Genomic DNA, 12,344 nt, shown 5'->3' with positions numbered 1-12,344 from the left:
TGATTTACTAAAAGTGCTGGAAATAATATGTATACCTACACAAAAGTGCTGCATGGCACAACTATATACCATATACAGACTAATTTCTGAAAGATTCCACTTACTGAATTTATACGATTTTTTACAATGCATCCCAACCCGTGGTCTCTGTGTATTTTTTATTTGCATTAATCATCTATGACCAAGTTTAGTCATTTTGGTATCATGAGAACATGGTTTCATTTAACAGCACAAAGGCACTGTAGGCCATGATCTGCTGTCACAGCATCTATATGAACTCAGTGATCCCTTTGGAACAAATTGTGAAATAAGGGTTTCATATTGAATATGTGCTACTTATTTACCATTGATGTAAATCTAATGAATTTCCTGTCTTATTGTCATTGTTGCATACCCTTATATTTTATATATTACAATGCTAACAAGTGCCTTGGCATGTAGGACTAATAATATAAACCAAGAGTCTTAGCATCTGGTAGTATTGTAATATTCTAAGATTTTTTAATTATCTCATTTATAAATGTTATGACACTCCAGAACATATTACTAAAGATTGTAAGCAGGTCACATATAAAGTTGCTACTTATTATTATGTACGGCATTATTAGTAGTGATTTGCTCCAGAAATGATGATGTTCAGAGATCAACCATTTGTAATCTTGTTTTCAGAAGGCAGGGAGTGTGTAAACTGTGGGGCAACCTCAACCCCTCTGTGGAGGCGAGATGGCACCGGGCATTATCTTTGTAATGCATGTGGACTCTATCACAAAATGAATGGCCAGAACCGACCCCTCATTAAACCTAAAAGAAGGCTGGTAAGTGAGAAACCAACATGCAAACACCAACTCTCTTCTTTCTCTAATCTCCTCAGCTCAGGAAGGGAAGCTTTCAGCAGGATATTGGCATCTCCACCAAAAGACTTGTTATAGTGGCCAGAAGAACTGTTTTCAAGTAAGGAAGATTAGACACTCTTGGTCCCACATTACCCATTTTTATTGCCATCTGCTTGGGTTCTAGCTCTCACACATATTTGGCGTCATGCACGCAGAGCTATTTACACATACCAAAAGATCTTATGGCTTTAACTATCCTCATTAGACAACAATGACTCCCTGTAATTAAATTACTAATGCGGTAGTGATCCCTTTGCTGATCACATTAGAATGAGACCTTTTAAATAAACATTCTCTAATGATATAAAAAGAAATCGACAACGTAAGCAGGCACACTTATAATTCAAAAATATATACCTCTAATAAGCAGATTGAAGCTTTTTCACTACAAGCAATGCATTTAAATCACTTGCTAATAATACATCCCAGGAAATAAAGCAAATGGCATATCTATCTATCTATCTATCTATCTATCTATCTATCTATCTATCTATCTATCTATCTATCTATCATCTATCTATCTATCTATCTATCTATCTATCTATCTATCTATCTATCTATCTATCATCTATCTATCTATCTATCTCATATCTATCTATCTATCTATCTCATATCTATCTATCTATCTATCTATCTATCTATCTATCTATCTATCTATCATCTATCTATCTATCTATCTATCTATCTATCTCACTATCTATTCTTTCTATCTATATCTATCTATCTATTTATCTATCGCCTTTTCCTTAACTCTAAGTCACTAAGAAGAAAGTTTTTCATATCGAGGGAACTCACAAAGCTTTGATTTTTGGCTGCTGTCTCCATCTCCACTCCCTCCTTATATGTGAATTTAACTTCCCAGGAAATATCTGCCGGAAATCTGAACTCCTTAGATAACTCCCCAGTAGCAATTTCCTCAAAGTAAACCATTAAGTGAGTTACACAGCAGGAAGAACTGGGAAAACTGCAGACTATTTGGCTATATATCATCTCTTGTAAATTCTGAGCTGAATTATTGCAGATTTAAAGGACCAATCACTAAAGCGCACCACAATACATGAGAGACAGTAGAGATAATGTAGAGTTTGCATGTTAATTAACCCCTTTTTTCTTACAAATGTTCTATTCACTTTCTATTACATACCTGTTTTGTTTGTGCATTGATGCATCTACCACCTGTTGTATTCATGCTGTAACAGTAAATATATTGTCTTCTTTCAGTCTGCAGCCAGGAGAGCGGGTACATCGTGTGCAAACTGTCAAACTACCACCACTACGCTGTGGAGAAGGAATGCCAATGGTGACCCAGTATGTAATGCCTGTGGGCTGTACTTCAAGTTGCACAATGTAAGTCTATACTACCAGTTAAAGCCTTCCTAATTTTTCAGAACAATCTGTCATGTGTGTACATGAGGAATAATACTATCTCTGGCCATGATAGTACTTGTATCCTGTATTTTTCCTCATTTTCTCCTCTGCAGGCTGCTGTTCTGTATTCCATAAACTGTACACAGAGCTGTAGAATCTGCTTTCTGTCTGTAACATACACAGGGAGACATAACATCATCCTGTATGATGTTGTACAGCAGGACTGAGTAGTGTAAATGTGAATAAATAGAAGCAAATCATTCTGCACTAGCTTGTCTCTTATTCGTTCCCCCTCCGCTCTGCTCTCATAGACTTCAGATGATGCATTCCCCTCCTTCACTTCCTGTTTTGCCTTCTGGTATAGTCTCCAGTAAAAGAGATAACATCACTTGACAGCAGGCTGTGGACAGCAAGTTATAAGGAAGGGAGACTCTTAGTGCCAACACTTTAGAGTGATTTTCCAGTGCAAAAAACATCATCTTAGGTAAAATAAATAAATTGCACTTTTTCTAGGTATCACACTGTCTTGTCATGTAAGCAGAAGTGATTTGAACAGTTAGTGATTATTTGAGGGTATGCAAGAAGTTATTGCAACTTTTACATGCATCTGAAAGGGTTATATAGAATTTTTTTGGCCCTCAAACAACCCCATTCAGATGAATTGAACTGATTTTCAGTTGTACAATTAGCTGCAACAAATCTGCCATGTGTGAATTCACCATTTCACATGACAGTATTTTGGTGTGTATTTTACATCAGCCATTGTAAGCCAAGACAAGAAGTTGGCCTAAGATACGGGAGACTCAGAAGAGTAGTGCCAACCTTTGTATTAGGCCTCTTGTAGATGAGCGTATTTCAGATACGTATTTGATCTGTGGTTTGTGGACCAAAATGTGACACTAATGAAAATGGGCATATAATATATGTATGTATTTGAAAAACATATCATGCATTAGTTTCATCTGTTTTATGTGTCCATTAACCCTTTCTAATCCGCTGTCTGACGTCTAAAGACATTATGAGTTAAGGCTGTACAGCTCCGATGTGGGAAGACGTCCGTCAGGGTTCTCTTACTGTATATTGCCAGCCTTTCTGCTGTCGGAGCCTATTCAACGTGTCACCTCATGCAGTACTGGCTTTAGGCAGCATATAGCGCCGTTGTATAATGGCAGAAAAACAGTAACCCCCCCCCCCAGGAAAACCAGGATACAAATTGGATTGGAAAGGGTTAAAGTCTATGGAAAGGTATTAAAATATGGATGCATCAGAATGTTATCAGTATTCCATCTGTTTGCATCCGTATTGAAATTCATTAGTATTATTTTTTATTGGGTAAAAAATGTATCCAGTAAAATGGATTTTGCCCGGTAAAAAACTAAAATCAATGGAAGCAAATGCAGATGAAATACTAATGACATACGGATACAATTTAATTTACAATGTGTCCGTATTACTGATGTATATAAATACGCTTGTCTGAAAGAGGCTTTATAGTGAGTAGTCATAATGGACCTAATATCATAATGTTCTATATAGCCTCTTCCTTTCTGCAGCACAGTACAGTATTGATATGGCCTATCAGTTACGCTGTGTGTCTTGTCATATCATTCAGTCTATTGCTAAATTTGGAAATCCCTTTTATGGGTGTAATCTTCAAAAGCCCTAAATGGTTAACCCTCCTTTGCGGCTAGATGTTTCAGTGCCAGATTCACCAAAGCCCTTCTCTATTTAATGATGCAGTAAGGAGTGTATTAAAAAAATGAGTCCAAAGGCAGTTCTGTCCTGACGGTTTCCTATCAGATTTTAACCCCATCACTATCAAACCTGAGAGTGAGAATCATTGTACACAATGCAACTTCAACAGGAGGTCTTCCTGTTCTCTATAAAATGCTTTTTCGTATTAGTAATTTAGATATTTAAAAGACTGTAGCCTTGTTAAAAGGAGAGCTCTGCAAAAAGTACTAATGACTTAAAATAATGAGAACACGAGCAGTTAAACTCGGATTTAATTTTTACACTTAAACTATACATGACAATTGCTTTATTGCCTTCATAAATAGGTGATAAGACACCTGAAATATGCTTGTACTTTTATTAGATAACACACCAATGTTGATATTTGAAAAAAATGTAGAATTCTCATTAAGTTAATATCTGGGTGGACGCAGTAACAGTCGTTTTAACCTTTTCTTTTAAATAATACTAAATTTTCACACCCACACAATTCGGAAAAATTTAGTATTCAGCATTTTTATTACTATGTTTTTTTTTGCTTAATCAGTTTATAATTTTACTGTCAGCGATTCAGGCAAAAGGAAGCCTCTATGAGATTATATATAAATATATATATATATATATATATATATATATATATATATACATATACATACATATATATATATATTTACACACACATTTTATTAGTCTTGAAACATAGAGCTTGTATTATCTGCTGTACACTATATTCTATAGACAATGGCGCGCTCACAGAGCTTTGACGAGTCTGAATACAAATAATTGTGATATTTTTAAAGATTAATTACATACAGATATCACATTTATGTGTTGTGTGGCTTCCAGAAATCTGACTTTTGTTTATTAGGATATGCTACAGATACGTATTTACACTTGGCTGTCAGACCGCCTAGGTGTCTTCATGTGGTGTAAAGCACAACGAGCCCATTGCAAGATTAAGCTTGCTTTATTTTCATTTCATTAAATATTTCCTTTGATATGCGCTGCAGACGGTGATGTAAAATAGGTCATCATTTCACATCTGCAAACGAAACTTGGGAGACTTGTCTCATATTTCTAAGGTGTAGATAGTTATTGCAGGCAAATAGTTTCTTGTCTGGGTTGTAAAGTAGATTCTACTACCTTTTAACCCTTTGTTAGCCGAGCAGGAGATTTTTGAAAACTTTCCATGATGTGTTCAGAGGTAGTGACTTGTTTAGCGAGTTGAACTTTGCGAGTCTTCAACCACATGTGTTATTTTTTGACAGATTAATTAAATCCTCAGCACTTATGACAAACACTGTAATGAAGACATCATTACATGACAATGATTGCTCATGTTGCACGCCCTGCATGTATTTACAGCTCGGCCAAGCATCTAGTGTTACCTTTTAAAAAGATCAACATATTGTTAATTTGCAAAAAAATGCCCAAACTGTTTCTATTATTTCAGTATATATAAACACTCCCCTTATACATATGAGCTCATGGATTATAACGTAAAATCTCTAAATCGTTATTTAAATCTTTATTATTACAATTCTATGCTGATAAGTGGTGGAAAATAATATTGATACTACTACTATTTACCAACAGAGAAGTTAAGTAAGTTTCTGTTAGTACACATTAGCAGAAAGGCAAGCAGCAGAATATATAGTGTTAGTAAACTATTTTTGTACGTTAAACCACAGAATTTCTACTCCGGTGTTGATGCAGTATTTTTTAAGGCTTTATTCACACTATGTTTTTCCATACAGTACCCAGACTCATTCTGTACTATACTCATAGGCTTCCATGGGGCCGATTTATGACAAAACAGTGGTATTTTGGCAAATGTCTGGCAGGCTAAATCTGGATATCTTTTTGGACTGTGTAGGAAAATGTAGGCTGCAGAACTTTTCAAAACAGGATACCACAAAAAAGTTTACATTAAAATATACTTTTTTTTAAATAATGGAAGTCAATAGCATATCCAAAGACGCAGGTACATATTTGCATCATATACATTTCACTGCAGCTGAAGGAAAAAAAATCCAAAAATGTTAATATCTCTTTAAAATAAATAAATACATAGACAAAACATCTAAGAACAGATTGGGCAAACGGATACCACAACTAGATATTTTTTGTGATATTTGACGACGGTTGCATAGAAAAAATGATACTACTTGCATATGGTTGCATCCCTTCTTAGCACTATGTATATGTGTATACTTGTATTCCTTTATATACACATATGCAAAGACTAGTGAAAAGCTTCTCTGCACTAAAACCTGGAACTATCCTTGCATTGGAGCAGGAGAGATTGTTTGATGCCTTGAACATAAGACATCATTTATATTCAATTTGCTTTATGTTTTGACAGTTTAGAAACAACAGGGAACAATGCCAACATAGTGGAAATGCAAATATAGCCGTGTTATATTGAGAGAATGTACAATCTAGAGCAATATACACAAGGTGAAAAAGTGTATATACAGTTGTCATTTTTGATACAGTGAAATTCTTTCAATTCAGCACTTGATAATCCAGGAAATGTGATAATCTGGTACATATTTCCAGCGCAGAATGTCTGATAACCTGACACCTGTGAGGCTCAGCTGATTTTTACTGTATGTAGTTTTATTGTTTCAAATCAATGCTGAAGTTAAATCACCATCCATTACTCAAAGTAACCTGCTCTGACAGATGCTGCTTACAAGAGCTGTAAAAAAACTGACCACCTCTGACAATGTGCTCAGCTAATTAGGAAGATAATGGGGTCTTGCTGTCATGTAGAGCTCTGAAAGAATTAAGAACAATTCCCTGCTTCTAAGCCACACACCACTGTTTTATTGGATGACCTCACAGCGGTATGGTCACCCTTTATAGAGTAAAAGAACAATTTAGCAAGTATTTGTTAATTGTTAGGTGAATGGCACCAGACTAATGCAATCAATCTATGCTGTATAGAGCAGCATGTAGAAGCTGACACATGTCAAGTTGAGCGATTTCTGGTTGGAACAGACAGCTGTCGGTAAGACAGCCTCAGTCCCGAAGTATGTCAGCTTTTTGTGTTAATTCTAGTTCATAGCACAAAACTGTAAAACGCTGTATGTGCAGTTCAGGAGTCACGGGTCATATATAAAAGCATAAGCATTACAGTCTTACCGAGAGGAGAAATTACAAATTATATTTAACACACTAAGCAAAGAAACACACACACATATATATATATATATATATATATATATATATATATACACACACACACATATACCCCGTTTCCCTGAAAATAAGACCTACCCTGAAAGTAAGCCCTAGCATGATTTTTAAATAGTGTCCAGGCAGCTATACATGTAAAAAAGAAATGTTTTGCAGCAAAAATTAATATAAGACCCTGTCTTATTTTTGGGGAAACATGGTGTGTGTATATATATATATACATACACACATATACACACACTCACACACACACACACACACACACACACACATATATATATATATATATATATATATAATCTATATACAAACACAGATATATCTCTAATATGAGTGCAGGGTGTTGATAACTTAACTGGATGTCTTCAGAGGTCTCAGATAACTGGTGAAAAAACTATATGGCAGAACTCACTAAGAGCTGGTGTGTACTCAGTAGAGTATGGGGTTTGTATTTGTCAAATTAAAGAATAGTACCAAATTTTGCCACCAGATGAATATTTGGCACTGTTTTGAACTGTAAGGCTGGGCTCACACGAACGGTTCGGATTCTGTATGCAGGAGGCCCACAGTGGACACCGCTTGTGAGCCCGGCCGGTGACCCTGCATATCTGATTAAACTGTACTGTCAATGACTGTGGCGGCTCGCATGCGGTCATACGCAGTACACTTTTTCTTGGTTTGTATTTACCGTGTCATTGCTTAGCAATGATGCGGTTAACGCGTTGGCTGCAGATTGAACACCTACATTGACTTCAATGGAGGCTTTTCGCACGGAGTCCACGGCAAAATAAAAGCATGCTGCGATTTTTCTTCCGCTCACGGAATACGCAATTTGTGTCTGCAAGTGTGAAGGAAAAATCGAAACTACATGCCTTTCAATGCCTGTGTTTTGCCGTGGAAAGTCTGCATGCACTGCAATCGCGGATTTCGCAATTATAATCCATTCGTGTGAGACCCCCTCCCCCAAGGTATATAATATATCATATTTGTGCAAAGATAACAACAAGCTCCATAATTAAATGTGCACATCACACATCCATTGTGGTTTGAGACAGAATTGTTTTAACTGTACGATGACTCCGTGATTTGTCATGTTCACCTATAGACATGGTTCAATGTGCGCTCCTTGCACATGTTCAATGAATTGGTACCACCTCACTGATAATAAAGTTTGACCAGCAAGTCCTATTCAGGCAATCTGAAAAAAATATGTAATTATTCTCAGTAAGAAAAACTAAATAATCTTGTAGATTTGATGCCTTTTAATGGCTAACAAAAACAAATGATATTACAGAAAATTTTCAAAACTACTTCAGTTTCTTCAGCAGGCTACTAATAGGAAATATCTGAAGTGAGTCATAGCATTGCCGTCGTACCGATTTGGATAACAGATTGACAAAATCCTTTCACCAGCTGCATTATATACTCCATAGCATTCACGTACAGCGGCAAAAATTCCCCTGGTGGCAACATTTGCACACCAACTTTTATTGGGTTGTGCCCCATATTTTTTTTCACTGGAGACCTCTGAACACTCTAGTTTAATTATGATCACCATTTGTGTAGACTTTTGGACTGTGTCACATAATGTATAATAAATCCAAAAGTCTTCACAAATGGTATGAAAATAATAATCATCATCATCGTCATCACATTGCCTATATAATCTGACAGAATGTATCAGAATTAAACTTACAGAACTGAAAACAGTACTATATAATGCTAAAGAGTTATTCTCTCAGAGGCTATAGTGTAGCTGGTGGGGTCAGGCTCTGACACAATAATGGACCTGACAGTCCAGCACACAACCTCATGTTGAGCTAACTTTGGAGACAATAATTTGCCACTGGGGTCTATTTCTTATGGCTAACTCACAAACAACCTATTAATCCTTACTAAGAATATATCATATTTGTGCAAAGATAACAACAAGGTCCATAATTGAATGTGCACATGTTCTGTATAGATAGAGGGATGGCACTAAGGATTTCTTCTTGTAGGCCTAGTCTGACATTACTCTTGTATACTATAAAATGTCTACTGTTCTATGAGGATTTGCAAGCCATATATTTCTATGAACTTCTATGTCTTCTGTATGTCTGCACGTTGAAAAAGAAATAAGGAAAGGGTAACAAAAACAAATAATTATTTTTTGTTTAGATTAACAGACCTTTGACTATGAAGAAGGAAGGAATCCAGACCAGAAACCGAAAAATGTCTAGCAAGTCGAAGAAGAGTAAAAAGATCCATGATGGTTTCGAGGACTACACAAAGGGCAGCTCATTTAGCCCTGCTGCCCTCTCCAGACATATGTCTACGTTTAGCCACATTTCACCTTTTAGCCACCCCGGTCACATGCTGACCACACCAACACCAATGCACCAACCGTCCAGCCTCTCTTTTGGACCTCATCATCCCTCCAGTATGGTCACTGCCATGGGTTAGACTTTAAACCTTGCTTCTTGCATCCCCCTTAGGACTTCATCTCTATTTTGCATTTTTTTTGCAAACTGATGACCCCGCTAATCTATGGAAAGAAAGTTATTTAAATGCTCACACAATGTGGTGTTAGCAAATTTTAAAGGAACTCACTATGGCATCTGTGCATTCTTGACCACTGAATCTGGATCCCATTTGTGAATAAGCCATTTAAACTTCGACTCCCTGTTGACAAGGGTTTCTAGTGCTGTGAACAAAGTTATGAACATTGCAAAAAAATATAAAAATTAAAATAAAAAATAAAACTTAACTTCTATATTGTAAATTTTGGAGACTTTTATCGCCACATAGCACCTGTATAAAAAGCATGAAGGACCGCAAGACTATATGGAGACGGTGACTTTGGAAACTTAAGACTCATGGACTGCAATGCTTTTTGTCTAACAAGATGAACAAACTGCCAGTGTTGTTTCCCTCTAGCTGGCTGGAGTTGTTTGATGCATTAAACTTGTAGACAGTTCATACATTCAGGATTTGGGCCTCTTTTTAGAATGTTCTAGTGGTCCCAGGCAATCAGTGTTAATATACCGATATTGCCAATGTGGATGTACAGCTAGCCCATTCCTCAGGCCTCAATGCATTGTGAACAAGTTCCTGTAATTGTTGTTTGTATGTACAATTCAGACACCAGAATAATAAAAAGATGTAGATTTATTTCATCATATTATACAGACTGATTGGTTGTATAAATTTATTTACTGCTAGTGTAAAGAACTGCTTTTATTGTTTTCATATTATTTTTCTTTCTTTAAAAATAAAATAGATTACATTCAGTTGAACAAGGTTGTTTGTTATCTATTTGTTCTTGAACAGTGAAATGCTGACCTTGATATAGACCAGACTGTACATATGTGATAAAACACAACATAGGCTGCAGACTTACCTGCCCACATGTTTAATATATATATATATATGCGGGATAACCTGTTTGCCTGAAAAATTGCTATTGTTATGAATGAGAGTTGAACAAACGGGTGGGATGGGGGCTGCAGTATCACTGCAAAGTTGAGGGATATGTTTAACTGCATTGCTGAATACTGTCATTCATAAATCAATCAATCTAACTTTCAGGGGTCGGTTCCCCTATGGATTGTAATATGTGAAAGCTTTCTCAAGTATTTCATATTGAAATAAAAGGAGCTGCTACTGTTGATATTCTTCATGTTATTACTTGTTAATATAGTTGATACAATGTAATTCAATTCTGCTCATCAGACTAGTCAGAAAGATGTATTAATAGTCAAAAGGGCTGTCTGGTTACTGGATAACAATATAACATCTGTTCAATAGGGCTGCCTGTAGTAAAATAACAAACTGAACCATACTTACACTGCAGTCCCGCTGTAGTCCCAGTATTTGTTGTGACAGCTTCAGGAAAGCGATACTGATTGGCTGCAGCAGTCACCTGACTTCCTGTGACATCAGCTGTCACAAGAAACGCTGGGACCACAGCGGACTGCAGTGCTGGATCCTGGCGGGGGAATAAGTATAGTTCAGTTTGTTATTTTATTACAAGCAGCCCTATTGAAGGTATATTGTCCGATACCCAGACAACTCCTTTAACAGTGATAGCTATGTGTATATTTTAAGCTGATAGAAATTTGTTCCAACACATTGAGAACATTATCAGATATCATATTAGAAAATGCATGTGCAGTAAAGGAAATGATTGATATAAGCAAGAGTACACCAACTTTTCATGTGTAAAATTATTCCCAACATTGGATCCATCTTGCAATGTCTGCTGCTTTAACACCTTATCTTGTGGTCATATCCATCACTAGCGGGGGCTCCAAAGCATGACCTAGTAGCTTCCCTAAGTGTATTCCAAAACATTATGTAAGCGATCAAATGATTACAGCTTCAAGATCCCTGGTGGGCCAATTTTTTTCTATTTTAACAATAAATGTAATAATAAAGCTTCATAAAAAAAATCTCCCTACAAAAATAAAAATAAAACTTTTTGCATTTAAAATTATGTTTTGTTTACAAATAATATACAATAATAAAGTAATCTGTAAACCCAAAGAATAAAGATTGAATAAAAGCAACATATTATTTGTATATTATCATGGTGCATCAATGGTCCATATTATCATGGTGCATGGTATACACAAAAAACACACCAAAAAACAACTGCAGATTAGCTTTTTTTTTCAGAAGAAAATTTTTGACATTTATCTAATAAATCAATAGGTACCCTAAACTGTCAGACAAAAGGAAAACCGTATATGGCTGCATGAACGAAAAGATAAAAATGTTATATCTCTAAAAATGTGAAGAAACAAAAATTTTTTATTGTGCAAAAAGTATTAAAACATAAAAAGCTATATTTATTTGGTGTTGCCAATGGGAAATTATAACAGAGGCAGTATAGGAGATTGCTCTGAGCCTGGGGGGACCCAAGGCTGCCTAACCTGTCCCTAATATAATCCACTGACTGTCATTAGCATAATCTAAACTGCACTATCTGCGCTATATAATTGCGCCAGCCTTGTCTGCATTGCTCTATTAGCTTACTCAGCAACGTGCGATATCAGGCACTTGAGAAGTGGCCGGCAAGTCAGTACGTCGCTGGTGCACAGGGAGCCAGCCTGCTAACTGAGTGTGCGAAACACTGGGGCATTGGGGACAGCAGAGGAGGAC

At 36.3% G+C, this 12,344-nt stretch overlaps 1 protein-coding gene across 6 annotated transcripts in view; it reads left to right on the top strand.

Annotated features, from left to right (window-relative positions):
- The window catches only part of GATA3 (GATA binding protein 3), a 32,225-nt gene extending 21,854 nt beyond the window's left edge, over window positions 1-10,371 (top strand). For 2 of the 6 annotated variants that reach the window (XM_066592083.1, XM_066592082.1), the window contains 3 exons: window positions 670-815; window positions 2,115-2,240; window positions 9,360-10,371. In XM_066592083.1, the coding sequence (XP_066448180.1) occupies window positions 670-815; window positions 2,115-2,240; window positions 9,360-9,644 (557 nt within the window). In that variant the 3' untranslated portion in view covers window positions 9,645-10,371. Of the gene's footprint in view, window positions 1-669; window positions 816-871; window positions 952-2,114; window positions 2,241-9,359 lie in introns of all 6 variants that reach the window. The other 4 variants (XM_066592085.1, XM_066592084.1, XM_066592088.1 and 1 more) reach the window with 4 other exon arrangements.
- The last annotated feature ends 1,973 nt before the right edge of the window (window positions 10,372-12,344 follow it).

This window comes from Eleutherodactylus coqui, chromosome 2, assembly GCF_035609145.1.
Source record: "Eleutherodactylus coqui strain aEleCoq1 chromosome 2, aEleCoq1.hap1, whole genome shotgun sequence".
In the NCBI taxonomy this organism is placed as follows: Eukaryota; Metazoa; Chordata; class Amphibia; order Anura; family Eleutherodactylidae; genus Eleutherodactylus; species Eleutherodactylus coqui.
The sequence above is the reverse complement of the archived record's forward strand: the minus strand, read 5'-3'. Positions and strand labels throughout refer to the sequence as shown.